General features: G+C 39.4%; 1 protein-coding gene across 1 annotated transcript in view; it reads left to right on the top strand.

Moving 5' to 3' along the window:
• The first annotated feature begins 451 nt into the window (after positions 1 to 451).
• The window catches only part of LOC111146730 (squalene epoxidase), a 24,892-nt gene continuing 5,328 nt past the window's right edge, over positions 452 to 20,015 (top strand). Inside the window, exons 1-7 of the mRNA XM_022502409.1 lie at positions 452 to 1,256; positions 4,274 to 4,523; positions 12,101 to 12,281; positions 13,634 to 13,730; positions 14,680 to 14,793; positions 14,905 to 15,076; positions 17,572 to 17,667. Of these exons, the coding sequence (XP_022358117.1) occupies positions 966 to 1,256; positions 4,274 to 4,523; positions 12,101 to 12,281; positions 13,634 to 13,730; positions 14,680 to 14,793; positions 14,905 to 15,076; positions 17,572 to 17,667 (1,201 nt within the window). The 5' untranslated portion in view covers positions 452 to 965. The remainder of the gene's footprint in view (positions 1,257 to 4,273; positions 4,524 to 12,100; positions 12,282 to 13,633; positions 13,731 to 14,679; positions 14,794 to 14,904; positions 15,077 to 17,571; positions 17,668 to 20,015) is intronic.

The following is a 20,015-nucleotide window of genomic DNA, read 5'->3' as shown; positions in this document are numbered from 1 at the left end:
GCGATTGGTCAAACGCGGCATAGCGCCATCTCGGCCTACCGCGCGGTGTGCGCTCTGATTGGCTAGCGGCGGCGGTGGGCGGGGCGGGCGCCCGGGCGCGCAGGGCGGGGCGGGATCGCGCCCTGGCGCCCCGCCTGCTGGTCCTCGCCTGGGCGGAGCCCCTGGACGGTCCCAGCGTGCTGGGGCAAGAGGCGAGCAGAGGACGCGTGGTGGTTACTCTGGTTACTGCGGAAGCACCGGGTCCGGGAGGGCAGCGGCAGCCCGCGAAGGTTGCTAGCGAGGAGACTGTCAGGAGCCGCCGCCCTCTGAGGAAGCTCCGTGGGGACCACCGTTCACCCGCGGGGAAACGGAGGCGCGGACTGTAAGGTTCGGGGGCTGGTGACTCGGAGCTTCTGCGGAGCGGCCGCGCTTGTGTGCGCGGGGGTCGCAGTCTCGAGTCCGAGGCCGTCCGCGGTGGGAAGAGGCAGGCCGGGCGCGGGGAGGCATCTCTCCGCGCTCCGCTTCCCCGCCAGGCCGCGCCCAGACGTTTCTTTGGTCTCCTCATCCGCTTCTGAAAGGGCACCTGCTGCAGGTGGGCGAGGACGGTTCTCCTGCACGGCGAGCCCACAGCGGCCTTGGAGACGCCACCAGCAGCAACCCTGGAGAAGCCCGTCCAGAAGAAATACATGGATTGCTGGGAAGAGGAGAGCCTGGCCGGGAGCTGTTGGAGCAGGCGATTTTTTTAATACTGCTTTCTAAGTCTGGACAACTTTCCCTTCTTTCCGTACTTTGATACCAACTTGATATGATTTTGTAGAGCCCTCTGATTTGAATTGTAATCCTGTGACGGTGTTTGCTGGAGGTTGGCCAATTCCTCGTGCTCCCTTTGGTGACACATTTTGGGGAAATCCTCGAGTCACCAAAACCCTACAGAGAAAAAGAGGATCTTAGCTTTGACCCGGGAGCACCGGAGGAGCCTTTGAACGATGTGGACCTTCTTGGGCATTGCCACTTTCACATATTTTTACAAGAAATGCGGAGACTTCGTCTCTTTTGCCAACAAGGAGCTGTTGCTGTGCGTGCTCGTGTTCCTGTCTCTGGGCCTGGTGCTCTCCTACCGCTATCGCTACCGGAGCGGAGCCCTCCTGGGGCGCCAGCAGAGCGGCTCCCAGTTCGCGCTCTTCTCAGATATTCTGTCGGCCTTGCCTCTTATTGGCTTCTTCTGGGCCAAGTCGCCCCCGGGATCAGAAAATAAAGAGCAACTTGGGTCTAGGAGGGTAGGTGGAATTTTAAGTAGGCAAATGAGTGGGGGTGTTCTTTTTAAAATTAGGGTTGGGGTCACTCAAATGTAAATTTTCGTCTGCGCTAAGGCCAGAAGGCAGCAATATAGATAATCTGGTTATGGTAAATTCTCCTTTAATTGTGCCTTTTGTTCCGTTTTGTTTTTAAGCTCTTGACTGTTCCTTGGCTACATTTTTGCCACTGTTAGGAGTGATTGAAAAGATTTGTTTCATTTAGTGTTGGTTGAGCCAGTGCTATTCGAAATTGATTTGATTATGAAAGGGGAAACGAAATGTTAGAATTTCATTTTGAAGGAGGACAGAATCACTTTTTGGGAAAAAGTGTTTTACTGAAATCCTTGTATTTGTACCTGAGGAGAATGAGAGCGGCTGCGGGTTAAGTCCTGTCCTTATAAATGACAGCTGGCAGGGAGAGTAACAGAAAGAACACTTCGGAAGGCTGGTGGAGTAAAAATTAGTTCAGCATTTTTAAAAGTCTTGGGCAAAATCCCCTCCTCTTTCGCTGTCAGTGGGGCCTTGAGTAAATTAGTACTTTAATGTTCCAGGTCATGTGGATACTTGACTAAGGTCCCCAGTTCAGGCACATTCCTAATTCTGAGGCCAGACTTCAATCACAGGGGACGTGAGGCCTTCTGCAAAGACAGCAGAGGACAACAATGGTAGATGGGGGAGGAGAGATCTGGCTTCAAAGCTGGAACATTTAGGTCCTGTTGGCCGTGGGTGTTTGGACTTTTTCCCTGAGAGCACTGGAGGATTTTAAGCAAGGGAGTAACAATACTTGATGTTAACTCTAGAAAGCATTTCCAGTTGGTATGAGAGTGGATACCCGGCAGGGGCAGGAGAATGGTAGCGGGGCTGTCCGGTGAGAGACTGGAGTAGGAAACCAAGTGAGGGGTGATGATTATTCCAAGTTACGACGAGTGGCCTAAAAAAGTAGTTTACTCCTTGAGGGTTCCAGAGCTACTTTATTTTCCTATATCCACAGTACAGATTAGCAAGGTTTGTAGAAGGGAGGACTTGAATTAGAATTTTTGCCCCACCACTTCTGGCTCAGACCTTTGGCAAGACCTTCGTTTCTGTAAGAGTCAGTTACCTCTTCTATTAGACCGGGGTGGCACCAGTCTTGCTCTTAGCTAAGGAATTAAATGATGTGATGTGGCCCGTAACTGACTAGTAAATGGTAGCTCTTATTAGTAACTGACTAGTAAATAGTAGCTCTTATTAGTCTAAAGGTAGTGTACTTCTAGATATAACATGTTGGGAACCTTTTGACTAGTGCTTTGAGCAGTAGTAATGGTGGGTATGGCTTGGAGCAGCAGCAAAGGAGGGAGAGGGAATCTTAATCTCAGTTTGAAATCTTTGGTGTTATCTGAGGTAACTTTTGTTTGCCAAGGCCGCTGAGCACTAGTGTAGGTGCCTGGAATGCTATATCGTGTGATGTTGAGACATTTTGGGGAAGGGAGAATTGGATTGCCAGCAATCAATGATTGGTTCCATTTTGTGAATGCTTCAGGCTTTCTGCTTATTCCTAAACATCAGGGACTTGGTGGACTCTCATCGAGTGCTAATTTCCCATTAGTGCTTTTACTGACCATTGTCTGGATGACTTAACTAACTAAACTCCCCTTTCAGGACGGTGTGTGTGTGTGTGTTTAACAGGGAAAACTGAGGAAGAAAAACTAGTTAAGAAGTGGCTAAGATGCAAAGAGGGCTTATCTTGCTTTCAGAACAGTAGTTTAAATATAGTCAGTTATGCTGGCCATTAAGAAATACTTATAGGAAGAGGAGACTCTTGTCTTAAGGACAAAAGGTAATTTCTCTAAGAGAAATTATTAAAAAAATGGAATGGACAAGGCCCCAGTCCCTGCTGAGTGAAGGAAGACTGGATACATATTAAAATCACAGAGAATCAAAGTTTTAAAAGATTTTAGATTTTATTTCCTTCCTTTTTGCCTCAGGTCTTCTGTTAAAATCCCTTCAAAATGGCATTTGGGCTTATCTTAATCAATACGGCCAGAGAACTCAAAGAAGATTGTTCCTTGCAATTTTGTATCTGAAATGTATTTGTATTTGTCAACCTACATATCAAGAAAAAAACTTATTTTAACCCTGAGTTATTCATGTTAAAAAACCCAACAGGCACTGTTACTCTGAGTGGGCATAAATCTCTCAAAATAGGACTTTTTCATCATCTTATGACTAAAGTTTTCATCATCAGCCCAACTAGTGATAGGTTTGATGTTTATAACTAAATGGACCAACCGTTTGGCTAGGCTCTCTTAGAGTGTCAAGATGGGTCAAATTAAATATATTCTTATATGTTAAGGACTCAAATATGAATGGGTCAAATCCCAAGGGACAGGAGGAATTATTTTGTCTTTTCAGAATTCTCTTGAGTTAAATAATTCTCAATTAATAGATTAATAGCCAGGATTTGACAGTCTTCTTGTTATATAAAAGGAATTGTTAGGGTGAGATAGATTTTTTTCAGATGAAAATCCAGAAGGAGAAAATAAAAATAAATAGTGGAAACATGTAAAAAGTGCTGAATAGTTTGCAATATGAAGTCGAAATAGAAGCTGTATGTGATCTTCATCTGGTAGATGCTTAGAATGTACTTGAAGAATTGAGTAATTAATGACAGAATTTTCCCTATAATAAGTCTTCAGAGCCCCTTGTAAACATAATTTATATTTAGCCTGGTGTGGATTTCTAAATATGGCTGTATAATAGCATTTTCTAAATATATGTGGAAAAATAGAAGATATATTTAATTTTATTGGGACATAATTATACATTTTTATTTAACTAAATATTTTGATATCTGTCATTTTTATATATGATCCGGATTTAAATATATAGTGCATTTGGTTTGATAATAAGATGTACCTTTTGCCCAAGATGGGGAAGTCCAGAGTCTCGATATAGTAGTAGCATGATTTAAGGATAGCAGGTGTGGATATATAATTAACTTTTTTTTTTTTTTTAAACAGCACAAAAAAGGAATCAATATTTCGGAAACAACCTTCATAGGAGCAGCTGCCTCTTCAGTATCTTTTCAGAATGATCCCGAAGTTATCATTGTGGGATCTGGTGTAGTTGGCTCTGCTTTGGCAGCCATGCTTTCCAGAGATGGAAGAAAGGTGACAGTAATTGAGAGAGATTTAAAAGAGCCCGACAGGATAGTTGGAGAATTTCTGCAGCCGGGTGGTTATCATGTCCTCCAAGACCTTGATCTTGAAGGTAGGTTTATATTAATTTTTAGGAGCTATGTGGTATAAGCAAGCACTCTTCACTTTAGACTATCCTTTAACTGGTAAAAAAGGTATTACAATTTATTTACATTTCTGAAAGTTCCTATTTACCAACAGATCTGCATGAAAATGAGAGCAAAGAATAAGGCTTTAGTGTATGAAGAGATACAGTAAAGTGGCTAAAAAACAGAAATGGTCAAAATTAAAGATTAGAAAACTAGAATGAAGGCGTGAAGTTTAGTGAAAGGTGAAGGGAACTATCCCTGGTAAGGTACATATTATGTGTCCTTTATAGAATCTTTTATTTAAGTATCATCTGTTAAACCATTGATTTTTAAACACAAACTATTCATTTCGGGAATACTTATTCACTGTCTACTCTGTCTGGGGTGTTGGACTTGGTACCAAGGATGTACTGGTGAATGAGACAGATTCACTGGCCCCTCTTAAGGGTCAGAGTACAAAATACGCTTGTGCTCTGAACTGAGGAAGAGCTTGCTTGGCTCATGTGGTAGGCAGGATGGTGTGGGAATTATGAGCATTGATTCTGGAACTAGATTGCGTGGGGTTGAATACCAGCTCAGGAGCTTAAAAAGCCGTATATCGGGACGCCTGGGTGGCTCAGTTGGTTGGACGACTGCCTTCAGCTCGGGTCATGATCCTGGAGTCCCGGGATCGAGTCCCGCATCGGGCTCCCGGCTACGCGGGGAGTCTGCTTCTCTCTCTGACCTTCTCCTCGCTCATGCTCTCTCTCACTGTCTCTCTCTCAAAAAAAAAAAAAAAAAATCTTAAAAAAAAAAAAAAAAAAAAAAAAGCTATATATCCTTGGCTAAGTTATTCAACCTGTTATGTACCAGTTTCTTCATCTGTAAAATGGGCATTTTATATGAGTCCTTGCCTCCTAGATTATTATGAGGATAAAATGAAGTCATATACACAAAGCACTCAGAACAGTGTCTGGTATATGATTGGCACTATGTAAGTAATTGCTGTTTTATTCAAGGAGCTGAAAAGGAGAGCAGTGTAGCTATGAAGTATTGGGTGATGGGGAAGGGAGAATGGCTTGAGATTAAGGATGGAGAGAGAGGCAGCAGCCACATCATGAAGGCTCTGCAGTCGGTGGAGCAGGAGTGTGGCGGTGACCTGGTTTCTGCCTGTATAAAGTGGCTTCAAACGTTAGACGCCTACTCACAATAAGAAACACATTTTACATTCTGACCCTGCACATACATACATATATTTGGCTGAAGTTTGTTTCATTTTACTTTTTAAATCCTTGTGATTCTACCCAAGTACATGGTTCACAAGTTGAAGTACATTTCATTTAGTTCATTCATTTACCATTGAGTCACACCCTGCAGTTGGTAGAATGCTGTTTTAAAAGAATATGTGGATAAAATGTGGCAAATAGACTGTAGGATTGTGGCAGTGGGGTAGCAAGAGTCAATGCAGAGTCTAGTGGGAGCTCATTGCTAAGTTCAAATGGCAGATGACGGTGGTTTGGGCTAGCATGGTAGCAGAGGATATAAAGAGAAGTGGACAGACTGATGTTAAAATGAAGAGAGAGAAACGGCATGACTTGCTATGGGATTGATGTGAGATGTGAGGGAGATGGAGGTATTAAAAGTGATTCATAGGTTTTGGTTTGAACAGCTGATAGATGGTGGTATCACTTGCTGATAAGAAGACCTAGAGAGGAACAGGCACTGGGGATAATTTGCAGGACATGTTGAGATACCAAAGTGGAGAAGTTAAGCTGAATATATGACTCTCCAGCGCAGAGGAGTGGTTTGGGCTGGCTAGAGTTAGAAATTTCAGAAGTATCAGCTTATTTGTAGTATTTAAAAGCCACAATAAATGATTGAGAGCATGTAGGGAGAAAAGAGAAGACAGAATAAACCAAGTCTTGGGAAACTGCTGTTTAAGGCTCAGGCAGAAGAAGAAAAGCCTGAAAAAGAGTCTGAGAGGCAGCTGGCAGAATGCTAGAAGAAAGCCAGGGGATTTGGTGCCATTTAATACATGAGAGAGTTTTTCTAGTAGGCGGGAATGGTTATGTGTCAAGAAAGGGGAGGACAGTTACATCATGCTTTGTTAATGAAGCCTCAGGTGAGATGAGTATAGAAAAATGACCGTGGGATTTGGCAATTTGGAGGTTGCTTGTGACATTGACAAGATATTTCAGCAGAGTCGTGGGGATAAAACCTAGACTGAAGTTGAGTGGGAGTTAAAATTTGAGACTAGAAAAGCACTCTTGAGTTTTTCTGTAACAGAAAACAGAAATAGGGCAGTAACGAGATGTAGATGTGAGGATAAAGAAGGTGTGTTTTGGGGGCGCCTGGGTGGCTTAGTTGGTTAATTGATTGGTCTGACTCTTGATTTCGGCTCAGGTCATGATCTCAGGGTCGTGCAGACACAAATTCTTTGAAGAGTGAAGAGCGAGAATAGTGTTAACTGGAGTTGTGTGAGTTAAGGGGAGAAGGGGTAAATAATGGTCAGATCATGGGGGCTGAGTCTCTAGTATTTTGTAGCCTGCTATGTGGATTTGGCTTATGTTCAAAGGGAAGCCATTGGAGAATTTTAAGAAGAGGAGTTAATCAATTTCATATTTTATTTATTTATTTATTTTTAAAGATTTTTATTTATTTGACAGACAGAGATCACAAGTAGGCAGAGAGGTCAGAAGAGAGAGAGAGAAGCAGGCTTCCTGCTGAGCAGAGAGCCCGATGTGGGGCTCGATCCCAGGACCCTGGGATCATGACCTGAGCTGAAGGCAGAGGCTTTAACCCACTGAGCCCCCCAGATGCCCCTCAATCTCACCTATTAGAAGTGTGGTTAAAAATATTATTTAGAAGTATTCGTGTTATTCTGTAGGAAAAAAGAGTAGATCATAAAGTGGCCAAGATGGAAGCAGGGGGACCTCTTTGGAGGCTATTGCAGAATCAGTGGGAATTGATGGCTTGGAACACGGTCATAGTGGTAGACAGGAGGATAGTGGTAATATTCTGGAAATGCCTTTTGAAGGAAGAGTCAGGAGGACTTGCTGATGAATCAGGTGTTAGGTATGAGAGAAAGAGGAGTCATGGCATTTATTTATTTTTTTTATTTTTATTTTTTTTAAAGATTTTATTTATTTATTTGACAGAGAGAGATCACAAGTAGACAGAGAGGCAGGCAGAGAGAGAGAGGGAAGCAGGCTCCCTGCTGAGCAGAGAGCCCGATGTGGGACTCGATCCCAGGACCCTGAGATCATGACCTGAGCCGAAGGCAGCGGCTTAACCCACTGAGCCACCCAGGCGCCCCGAGTCATGGCATTTAAATAAGACTTGAGGACATTACCAGGAGAGGTCCAGGACTGAACCCTGGGGTGCTCTGATGCATAGATATCAGTGAGGTGAGTGGGAATCAAAAAGATGGAACTGAGGAAGTGCAGAGGAAAAGCAAAAGCCCACAGGGTCTAGGACCCAAGTGGAAAGAGTGCTTTATGAAGAAAGGACATTCCATCTCTGTCCTTTTAGGTTTCTTAATCTCCACCTTACTTGAGAGGTTCACTTGAGGATGTGGCAATATCCTGAGCAGGACTTGGTTACTTTTATGGTTGAACATCTGGCAACCAGAAATGCTCTCCAAGTAATGGCTCTACATAGAATCATTTAGAGATCTAACTTCAGGGCACATCATCGAGATTGTAGTAACAAGCCTTAGTGGATTTTTATATGTAGTTTATGCAAGAGTAAGGAGCATCTCTGAAGTATTTTAGCCAGTCCACATACAATGAGTAACTTTAATATCAAAAATAAGAGTCCTCAGGGGTGCCTGGGTGGTTCAGTGGGTTAAAGCCTCTGCCTTTGGCTCAGGTCATGATCCCGGGGTCCTGGGATCCAGCCCCACGTCGAGCTCTCTGCTTGGCAGGCAGCCTGCTTCCCTTCCTCTCTCTCTGCCTGTCTCTCTGCCTACTTGTGATCTCTGTCAAACGAATAAATAAAATCTTTAAAAGAAAAATAAGAGTCCTCATTAACATTTACTATGCTATTCATTTCCCCTGAGGTATGAGATGTGGATAAAGGAACAATTGGTATAGTTACTTTCTGGAGTATGGATTTTGTTTTTAAAGATTTTATTTATTTATTTGTCAGAGAAAGAGAGAGAGAGAGAGAGAGAGAGCGAGCACACAAGCAGGGGGAGCAGCAGGCAGAGCAGGCAGAGGAAGTAGGCTGTTGAGCAAGGAGCCTGGGAGCATGATCTGAGGTGAAGGCAGACGTTTAACTGACTGAGCCACCCAGGCATCCCTCGAGTATGGATTTTGTTTTTTTTTTTTAAGATTTTTATTTATTTATTTGACAGAGATCACAAGTAGGCTGAGAGGCAGGCAGAGAGAGAGAGGTGGAAGCAGGCTCCCCACTGAGCAGAGAGCCCAATGCGGGGCTCGATCCCAGGACCCTGGGATTATGACCCGAGCCGAAGGCAGAGGCTTTAACCCACTGAGCCATCCAGGTGCCCCTCGAGTATGGATTTTTAATATAATATGGATTTATCCTTCCTGAGTATGAGTTTTTATTTATTTTTAAAATTTAAAAAAGATTTTATTTATTTATTTATTTATTTAGTGCATGAGCAGGTGGAGGGACAGAGGGAAAGGGAGGGAGAGAATTCCAAGTAGACTCCATACTGAGCATGGAACCTAATGCAGGGTTTGATCTCAGGACTCTGAGATCATACCTGAGCTGAAATCAAGAGTTGAATGCTTAACCAACTGAGCCATCCAGGTTCCCCCTGAATATGGGTTTTTAATGATTGCCCTGGGGCGCCTGGGTGGCTCAGTGGGTTAAAGCCTCTGCCTTCAGCTCCGGTCATGATCCCAGGGTCCTGGGATCAAACCCCACATCGGGCTCTCTGCTCAGCATGGAGCCTGCTTTCCCCCACCACCCCCCGCCTGCCTCTCTGTCTACTTGTGATTTCTGTCTGTCAATAAGTAAATAAAAAAATAAAATCTTAAAAAAAAATAATTGATTGCCCTATGGCTTAAGCTTAATATCTAGAATTCTTAAAATTAATACATTATAATTTAAATGCTATAATTTTATATTAAATCTTAATATCTAGTGAGGAATTTCCTTCCCATCTTGTTTTCTTTGGGATTATTTTGGCTTTTCTTGGTGTTTTGTTTTCTATATATAATTTAGAATTAGATTAAAAAAAAAAAGTCTGTCAAGATTATGACTGAACTAGCACTGAATCTATACCTCAGTTTTGAAATAATTGATTTGGACTTCCTATCCATGAATGTGGTATACTCTCCATTCAGTTAGGTCTTTAATGCATTTAAGTAAAGTTTCATGCATCTAGGTCTTTTGTTATATTTATTCTTTGATTCTGGTTTATATTTGGGCTTTCATAAATGATACCTATTTTATTATGCACTGTATACTGTTTGAGGTTCAGACTTTATACCAGGTCATGGCGCAAAGGTATGTCTGGATTCCATGCCATATCTCAGGACACTGAATTGAGTTTTTGTGGTTTCTATTTTATTGACAAGAAATTTATGAATGGTGCTAAGTTTCATTGTCCCTGGCCATGGGGAACCCCTACCTCGTATTCAGGAGCGGTCCTTAAAACTCCAGTCATTTAGGCTTGTGGTTCTGATGCTCTTACGCTGTTGCCTTTAAAACTTGCTCACTAGTTTGACTTTGAATTTGCTTTCCATTTTTAGCATAGGTGGTTTTTTGTTTCTTGTTTTTTCCATTGCTAGTTTTGTTTTTTTAATTTGCCTGTTTATAGCAGGCAATTCTGCATTTTTTAATGTGGAAGAATGTTTTCCATTTCACCTTATCTGATATGTTGACCAGTAGTCCTAGTATCTTAAGTGTGGAGCTTTACGATTAATAGATGGTGATAGCTCTAAGTTATGTCACTGGCTTCAATGTTAACATCTAGTATTTAAGCATGAGTTTTTAAGCATGAATTTCATTGAAGTGTAGGGTACTGTCCTTTTGTCTGCTTAAGAAAGTAAAAGTGTTCAAAGTGGGCTATATTTGATTTTATCAATAAAGTCGAGATAGAGACAGATAGATATTAAGAAATCTTAAATTAGACCTTATTTAGCTTATCTTAAGTTAGTTTACCCAAGGAAAAGTTTTGCTGTGCTACTGTACTTTTTACATTTTCTGGTGTGTCCTAAAATTGGCCAATTTAAACATTTCAAGTACTGGGGTGCCTGGGTGGCTCAGTCGGCTGGGCAACTGCCTTCGGCTCAGTTCATGATCCTTGAGTCCCAGGATTGAGTCCCATGTCAGGCTTTCTTCTGCTCAGTGGGGAGTCTGATTCTCCCTCCCTTCCCCTTTTCATGCTCTCTCTCTTTCACTCTCTCTCTCAAATAAATGAATAAAATCTTTGAACATTTCAAGTACTTCTGTAATACAGCTATGGGTTAAGAAAAACAAAACTGTCTCAGTAGCTGGACAAAGCAATATAGAAATACCAGATGGGTTTCAAATATTTAGGTCAGAAACAACTGGCAATTCGCTGAGATCCAAACCAAACACACTGTTAACTGGCAGCTTTTAAGATGTCTGTGTACTGAACCTCTGACTGAATTTTAACTGTAATAATTTGTGAACCATACTGAAAAACTAACTAGTTTTGATTTTGGGTCAGATATGTACAATATTCATCCAGCTTGTGTCTGTGTGGACTTTAAGTACAATTAAAAAGAATATCAGAAAACAAATTTATTTTGATCATAGCCTAGATGTGTGATAGAAGTGTTTCTGAAGATTTTCTTTCATCTATTTCTTTCATTATTCTAATGTACTTCAGCTTAATATACTATCCATTATGATTTTAGGCCTATGTATGGTATGTTCTCAATTGATATTTCATAACGTACTCTATCTTTCTAATTTAGATAAATATTTAGGTTGTTTTCAGTTATTCTTTATTAGAGATAACACTATAGTGAACTTATTTTTGCATATAACTTTAAAGATTATAAAAAATTATATCTTTAGGATGAACAATAGATGAAGATTTACAAGATTTAAGATTATTATATCAAAGGTTGTAATTTCTTTTTGGTTCTTGATAATTAGTGCTATAGTTACTTTCTAAAATGTTTTTAGTTTACAGTATGACCAGTAAATTTATCAGTTTTATTACAATCTCACCAGCAATTTTGATAGATTTTATATCTTACTGTTTTAATTTATTTCACTGATTTTTTAAAAATCAGGTTTTGAACATTTCTCTGCTGTGTTCAATATTTCTGTATCGCTTCACGTGAATACACATAAACTTTTCAGCCATTATTACGAGGGTCTTAATATTTTTCCTATGGAATTTAATGAATACATTTTATATATAAATATTAATCTTTTGTGGTATTACAGATTTGCTAAGACGGTTGTCTTCCAGACACATTAAAATTTCTGAAATAGTTATAATAATGTCCCGTTGTCAAAATGGTTTCATTGCATTATGAAGACAGAAACTCATTTTTGATGCCTCCTTATCCTTAGAACTCTGAGCATGTTAACAGAATTGATTTTTTTGCCCTGAATTGTTTTGCAGATGCAGTGGAAGGTATTGATGCCCAGGTGGTAGATGGCTACATAATTCATGATCAGGAAAGCAAATCAGAAGTTCAGATTCCTTTTCCTCTGTCAGAAAACAGTCAGGTGCGGAGCGGAAGAGCTTTCCATCATGGAAGATTCATAATGGGTCTCCGGAAAGCAGCTATGGCAGAGCCCAAGTAAGACTACTCAGATATAGAATGTTAAAGAAACACATTTGAACTTGGCCTTTGCACAAATATTATTTCATAAATTGTCATAAGTGTTTGGGTAGGGGCTAGAGCATAGGTGTTCTAAAGTAAACTGTTAAGTTACAAGAATGTTAGATCTGCCTTCCCTTTGTTGACAATATCATGTAGAGAATTTCCATTTAAACGACAGAACTATCGAGATTTTTCCTTTGACTGAATACACTGTGTAGTTTTATTATGTTGTTGTAATTTAAAGGATACAGTTGCAACTGAGGTTTGAGTCTTCTTCTAACTATTTGGGAGTTGGGGTTTGTGCTTACCGTATTTTCTGTTAAAAGTCAGAACAAACAGACTTCAAGGGAAAAACCCTAGTTGGACAGGACTGGCTCTTCTCTTAATTATTAACTTCTATTTGCCCCGAGCCCTTAAGCACTATAATTGAGGATGTTTTGCACATGAGAACCCTCATCTCATTAGCAAGGGCAGAAGTGTTGAGAAAGCAGGTAAAGGTGTGAGTGGACTTACCCTTAGGACTGAGATTTTGATTATCTGTGGAAGTAGAATGTGTTCATTGTGGAAACATGGGAAAATACACGCAAATACAAAGATTGTAAAATTTATCCATGATTCTTTTGACTAGAAGTAATTATTCTGAGTAATTTGGTGGATAAGCTCCCAGTTCAATATTTTCCCATCTGTGTATGAATTTGTGTGGTGTATTTTTCTTAATGAAATGAGGTAAAAATCTCGTGTTACTTTTAAAAATCATTACATCAGTATATATGTATTTAACTTCTTAATGAAATGTATTTTCTTAATGAAATGAGGTAAAAATCTCGTGTTACTTTTAAAAATCATTAATTTTTCTTAATGAAATGAGGTAAAAATCTCGTGTTACTTTTAAAAATCATTACATCAGTATATATGTATTTAACTTCAAGAAGTTAGAAAATAAAAACCACACTTACTTCCAAAGTCCATAAATGATGTTTTTGCATTTTGTCATTCCAGACCTTCCCTACGTACATGTGTGTACACTGGAGATAAGGAATAAGGAATTTGTCATTCCTTTTTTTTTTTTTTTTTTTTTTTAAATTTATTTATTTGACAGACAGAGATCACAAGCAGGCAGAGAGGCAGGCAGAGAGAGAGGAGGAAGCAGGCTCCTTGCCGAGCAGAGAGCCTGATGCGGGGCTCGATCCCAGGACCCTGAGATCATGACCTGAGCCGGAGGCAGCGGCTTAACCCACTGAGCCACCCAGGTGCCCCAGGAATTTGTCATTCCTTATTTAAATTGTTCAAGTGTGCTATTGTATAATTTCTTTCTGCTTATCCTTTAGTACAAAGTTTATTGAAGGCATCGTGCTACAGTTACTAGAAGAAGATGATGCAGTGATAGGAGTTCAGTACAGGGATAAAGAAACCGGGGACATCAAGGTGAGAGATAGCCAATGTTAGTTCTTCCTAAGACATGTTTTTCCTCCTTTTTCTCCTACTCCTTTGAAAAGTAGGCTCACCGATTCACTCGTCTGATAGATGGAGTTTTCTCTAAGCCCTCTGCAGCAGGGTGATTTCAGACTGCAACACATTGCTCGTCAGAACTCTGCAGAACTCTGTACAAACAGCTTTGTAGACACGTGCCACTAGATCAGCAGTATCAAACTGAAGTATACATGTGCAGAGAGACAGAAAGGACCTGGAAGGTGATAAAAGGAAGGATTCAACGTAAAAGAAATGATTAGGATAAACAAACAATTGTTTTAATCTGACAGGGAAAAGTAAGAGAATCTCTGCAGAAATTGCAGAGTGAAATAGTTGCCAGTACCTGCTCATGTTGGTTTAGTAAGAGAAGAGAAAGTGAAAGGCTAATCTGTTGGTGTTTCTGGGCTGATCCCTAGGGTTACCACCTAGAAACTGTACTCTGATGGGGGTGATTGCAAGATAACATGGGGACCTATATCCATGTGTACAAAAATTCTTCTAAGTGCTAGCCATTAATTGAAAACACTATATGAAGTTAGAAAATTCTAGAATAAACAGTGGAGTCGTCCTTGGACTTTGTGATGAGATTCAGTATTCTGTGGTCCACACTTGGATTTTAGTTGTTTCCCCTGTTGTTCATCAATGTGTAGCTTTAATCCCAGATGGTTTGGATGGTAACGCTTGGAAGGCAGGCAGTCCTCTCAAGAGGAAGTGTCTCTAGAGATTGGTCATTCATTAACTTGAGCCCAGTAACAGCTTCTTTTTTAGCATTATCTTCATTATCATCTATTACATTGTCCAATAAAATATGTAACTGTTTTACAAGAATGCACATTTTAAGAGAATGGTCCCTTTACTGTGTATTTCTAACCATTTAGCTGAGCATTGTTTGTCTTTGTTGTAGGAACTCCACGCTCCATTGACTGTTGTTGCAGATGGACTTTTTTCCAAGTTCAGGAAAAACCTGATCTCCAGTAAAGTTTCTGTTTCATCTCATTTTGTCGGCTTTCTTATGAAGGTACTATAGGAATGTAATTGTAGAAAAATAAAAGCAACTTGGAATTTGAAAGTTACTAAAAAATATATATATATATATATATATATATATATATTTATTTATTTTTCCTAGAACGCACCACAGTTTAAAGCTAATCATGCTGAACTTATTTTGGCCAATCCGAGTCCAGTTCTCATCTACCAGATTTCATCTAATGAAACTCGAGTACTTGTTGATATTCGAGGAGAAATGCCCAGGAACTTAAAAGAATACATGGCTGAAAAAATTTATCCACAATTACCTGGTAAGAAATAGGATTTCATTCACATTGTAATCTGTTATCTGAAAGTAAATATCACAAAAGGCTATCCATCTCCAGTTCTCACTAAAACTAGGCCAGAGATAGGTTGGCAGGTAAAAAATGCACCCAGTCAGATATGCTGGAGTTGAGTTGTTTAACCAGCACATACAAAAATCTCCAATTTAAAAGAAAATAATTTATATGTTTTTTCATATTAATAATCAAATCATTGTTTTCAGAATAATTATTAGTATTGGGGAAAATGGTGCTTTTTTAGGTAGCCTGGCTACTGATGTAAGGTCTCTTAATTCTTAAACTATCTCTCCTACTTCCTTAACTTTAGTGCTTGGCTTTTGTAGAAATGGTAGCTACCATTTATTGAGTATCTACTATAAGGTGCTTTACACACTTGATTTCATTTATCTACACAGTCACCCTTTGAGATAGGGCAGTATCATTATCCCCATTTTATTGATGAGGGAACTAGGAGTCAGTAAGCTCCCCCAAGGATAGACTATTAGTAAGTGGTGGAGCCAAGGTCGAGGCCAGGCATGTCTGGCTCATACATCCCCTCCTCGGAACATGAGAGCTGTAATCGATCTTCAAGATCTTTTCTAGTTTGGAGTTGAGTACAGAAAGGCTTTGTGAAATTTCAGACATGTTTGTAAAACACTCCTAAAAAATTGCTTTCTGGCCGTTTTTTTTTTTTTTTTTTTTTTGAGAATGGGAATATGTAAGGAAAAGTAAAAATTTAAGGTATTAATTAAAATATTAAGAATATTGATAAAATTTGGGGTGCCTGGGTGGCTCAGTGGGTTAAAGCCTCTGCTTTCGGCTCAGGTCACGATCCCAGGATCCTGGGATCGAGCCCCGCATCGGACTCTCTGCTCAGCAGAGAGCCTGCTTCCCCCTCTCTCTCTGCCTGCCTATCTGCCTACTTGCGATCTCTGTCTCTCAAATAAATAAATAAATAAAATCTTTTAAAGAATATTGATAAAACTGGAGGGAAACCCTGCTTGCCAATGGTGATATTATAGGAAACTGTCTGGTAGGGGTATATTTTGTTTAAAAATTGTTTATTTTTGAAGTTATTTTTTAATCTAAGTGAAAGCACTCTGTTTAATAACAGAATATTAACAGATATGAAGGTATACATGGACTAACTTAGATTTTTTTTAAAGATTTATTTAGAGAGAGATTGAGAGAAAGTGTGAGTAAGATGGGGAGGGGCAGAGGGAGAGGGAGAGAGAGTTTTTTTTTAATGCTTTTTTTTTTTAAGATTTAATTTATTTATTTGACAGACAGAGATTACAAGTAGACAGAAAGGCAGGCAGAGAGAGGAAGGGAAGCAGGCTCCCCACTGAGCAGAGAGCCTGACGCGGGCCTCGATCCCAGGACCCTGGAACCATGACTTGAGCTGAAAGCAGAGGCTTTAACCCACTGAGCCACCCAGGCGCCCCCGGGAGAGAGAGTCTTAAGCAGGCTCTGCTGAGCATGGAGCCTGACACAGGGCTCCATCCCACCACCCTGAGATTACAACCTGCGCCAAAACCAATAGTTGGACGCTCAATTAACTGCGCCTCCCAGGTGCCCCTTACTTAGATTTTTAATAATGACATTTTCAGCATTTCAATACATTTGTACTTAGTGAAGCCATTTTTGAAGCTTTCAGAGGAAAAATGAATTATTCACATTTAAGAAAAAAAATAGTCAATAATGTGATATTTTTAGCATTTTTTTCTTTTATCGTAGATTGCCTTTTCCAATCCCGACTGCCCTGAGATCATGGTGGGAAACTATTTATAAGTTTATATTAATAGTCATTAGGTTATTGAAATTCTCCTTATGGGAATGGAACGATTTCAGCTTAGGCATTCTGCTCCTCTATTCCCAGATTACAATGGGAACTGCATGAAAATACAGTTATCTATACAGATAGGAGCACAAAACTTTAAACTGGGGAGTGTCTCAGAGATGAGCTCTTTCAAGCATTTCATGTTACAGATGAAGAAACTGAAGCTCAGAAAAGTAGAGCTCTCTATAACTTACCCTTTTTCTGCTGTACATACCCTCCTGTTGTTTGTGGGTTGCTAGTATATTTCATCTGTAATTCCAAGAATATGGCGGTGATGGTAAATTAAGTGTTAAATATGATACTTGGCAGTTAACATTTGGGAGAAAGGGGGTGGTTTTTTTCCCTGTCTCATTTCTGAATTTGCTTCACTCTTAGCTTTTTTGTTCATTCAGCTGTATCTATTTAAATTAAATCTCTCTTAGAATCCTTAGTCACTCCTTAGCTTGAATAACTAGGTTCTTAATGAACAATCGTATTAATAAAATAATTAGTTCTTGATTTATCACAAAGTATATATAACATACAGCACATATTGTATGTAACATATAATAGAAGGTATTTGTTTAAACTTGATAAGAACATGTGATAATTAGAAATTGAAATTTTATAAACCATTTATTTGGTTGGATGGGATTTATTGCAGATCACCTCAAAGAACCGTTCCTGGAAGCCACTCAGAATTCTCGTTTGAGATCTATGCCAGCAAGCTTTCTTCCTTCTTCACCAGTAAATAAACGAGGTATTGTTTTATTAGAGTGATTTTATAAAGGGTATTGTAAATACTCAAATTTAATATTCCAAATGTAATATGGGATGGAATTTATGCTACTGGGAATCGTATGTGGGACAGAGGACTGGTTACTGTGAACACATTACTAACACCAAAATTAGTTTTATGATGTCTTGATTATTTCATAATGAGTGTAAATGTCATTATACTAGTTATTGGGGCTACAGCAGTTAAGTATAGTCCTAAGTCTAGAGAAGGCAGTTTTTCTAGTGAGGGGTATAAACTGGTACTTTCAGAACACTGTTGATGAATGCTGTAGTCAAAGCCCACTCATGTACCACAGTGTTCACTGTGAAGGGGTGCGCATGATCGGGGTGGGGGGGGATCTTGTGCACTGTCAAGGGTGATTGGGGAAGATGTGTCTCAGGAAATAAAACTGGAGTTGGGGCTTGAAGGATTTGTGGGAGCTCATTGGGTGGACAGTGAAAGAGGGACTTCTAAGTAGATGGAACAGTATCTGCAAAGGCCACGAGGGCTGAGAAGTGATGGCACTTTCAGTCAAGTCCAGTAGTTTCCTATGGCTGGAGCACACGATAGGTGTCAGAGCAGTGGATAGGTAAGGTATTTCTTTAAAGTTTAGTTTTAATCCTGTAGACAGTGGAAAGTCATTTAAAAGTTTGTTTTTTTTTAATAGCTTTATTGGGATGTAATTCACAAATCATATAGTTCACCCATTAAAGTTTATACAGTTCATTTTTAGTATATTCATGGATATGTGCAACCATCACCACAGTCAATTTTAGAAACTTCTTATCACCCCAAAAAGAAATGTTATACCCATTAGCGGTCACTGCTCATTTTCTCCCACTCCCAGCCCAGGCATCCAGTAATCTGTTTTTTGTCTCTATAGATTTGCCTATTCTGGATATTTCCTATAAATGTAGTCAGTGGACCTTTGTAACTGGCTTCTTTGAGGTTCATCCATGTAGCATGTCCTTCATTTGTTTTTGTGGCCAAATAGTATTCCATGTGTGCATATACTACATTTTAACTATCCATTCTTCAGTTGATAGACATTTCATTTGTTTGCACTTTTGGAGGTTATGAACAATGCTGTTGTGAACATCTGCATATAAGTTGTTGCGTGGACTTAATTTTCACTTTTCTTGGGTATGGTAACTCTTTTAACTCTTTGAGGAACTGCCAAACTGTTTTCCAAAGGGACTGCCCCCTTTTATATTCTCATTAACAATGTATGAGGGTTCCGTTTCTCCACATCCTCACCGGCATTTGCTATTATCTGTCTTTTTAGCCATACCCCTTCTTTTAGGTGTCAAGTGGTACTTCATTGTGGTTTTGATTTGTATTCCTCTGATGGATAATGGTGCTGAAAATCTTTTCATGTGTGTATTGGACATTTGTATTTCTTCTTTGGAGAAATGTCCATTCAGATTGCACATTTTTTAATTGGTCAAATAAAAAAAAACTTTTATTGTTGAGTTCTAATAGTTCTCTATATATTCTAGATATAAATCCCTTATCAGATAAATGAGCTGCACAAACTTCTCTCATTCCATGGTGATGGAGTCCGTTGAAGTTTTTAATTTTCATAAAGCCCACTTTATCTTTTTTTTATTTTGTCAATTGTGTTTTTGATGCCATATCTAAAAGGTCTTTGCTCAATCCAAGGTCATGAAGATTTATATTCCTATATTTCCTTCTAAGAGCTTTATAGTTTTAGCTACTCCATTTAGGTATTTGATCCATTTTGTGTTAAAATTTTGTGTATGGTGTGAGGAAGGGGTTCAACTTCATTTGTGTGCGGATATCCAGTTGTCCCAGTACCATTTGCTGAAAATATAGTTCTTTCCCCATTGAAGTGTCTTGGCACTCTTGTCAAAATTAATTTGACTGTAGGGGCGCCTATAGTCTTTAGGCGATCTTTAAAAAAAAACGATCTTTAAAAAAAAATTAATTTGACTGTAAATGTAGTGAGAGTTTTTTCTTTAAACAATATTTTGTAGTTTCAGAGTGTTTTACATTTCTTTTGTTAAACTGATTTCCAAGTATCTTATTCCTTTTCATGCTATTATAGACTTGTTTTCTTAATTTCATTTTAAGATTCTTCATTGCTAGTGCATATAAACAGAATTGATTTTTGCATATTTATCTTTCTCTTGAAACCTTGCTGAACTCATTTATTAGTTTCTAATAGTTCATCGAAAAGTTTTAAATGAGATAGTGGCATGATTAGATTTTTATTTTAGAGATACTACTCCTTTTTTTTTTTTAAAAGATTTTATTTATTTATTTGACAGAGATCACAGGCAGAGAGGCAGGCAGAGAGAGAGGAGGAA

This window comes from Enhydra lutris, unplaced genomic scaffold, assembly GCF_002288905.1.
Source record: "Enhydra lutris kenyoni isolate GAN:26980312 unplaced genomic scaffold, ASM228890v2 scaffoldscaffold14, whole genome shotgun sequence".
Lineage (NCBI taxonomy): Eukaryota > Metazoa > Chordata > Mammalia > Carnivora > Mustelidae > Enhydra > Enhydra lutris.
The sequence above is the reverse complement of the archived record's forward strand: the minus strand, read 5'-3'. Positions and strand labels throughout refer to the sequence as shown.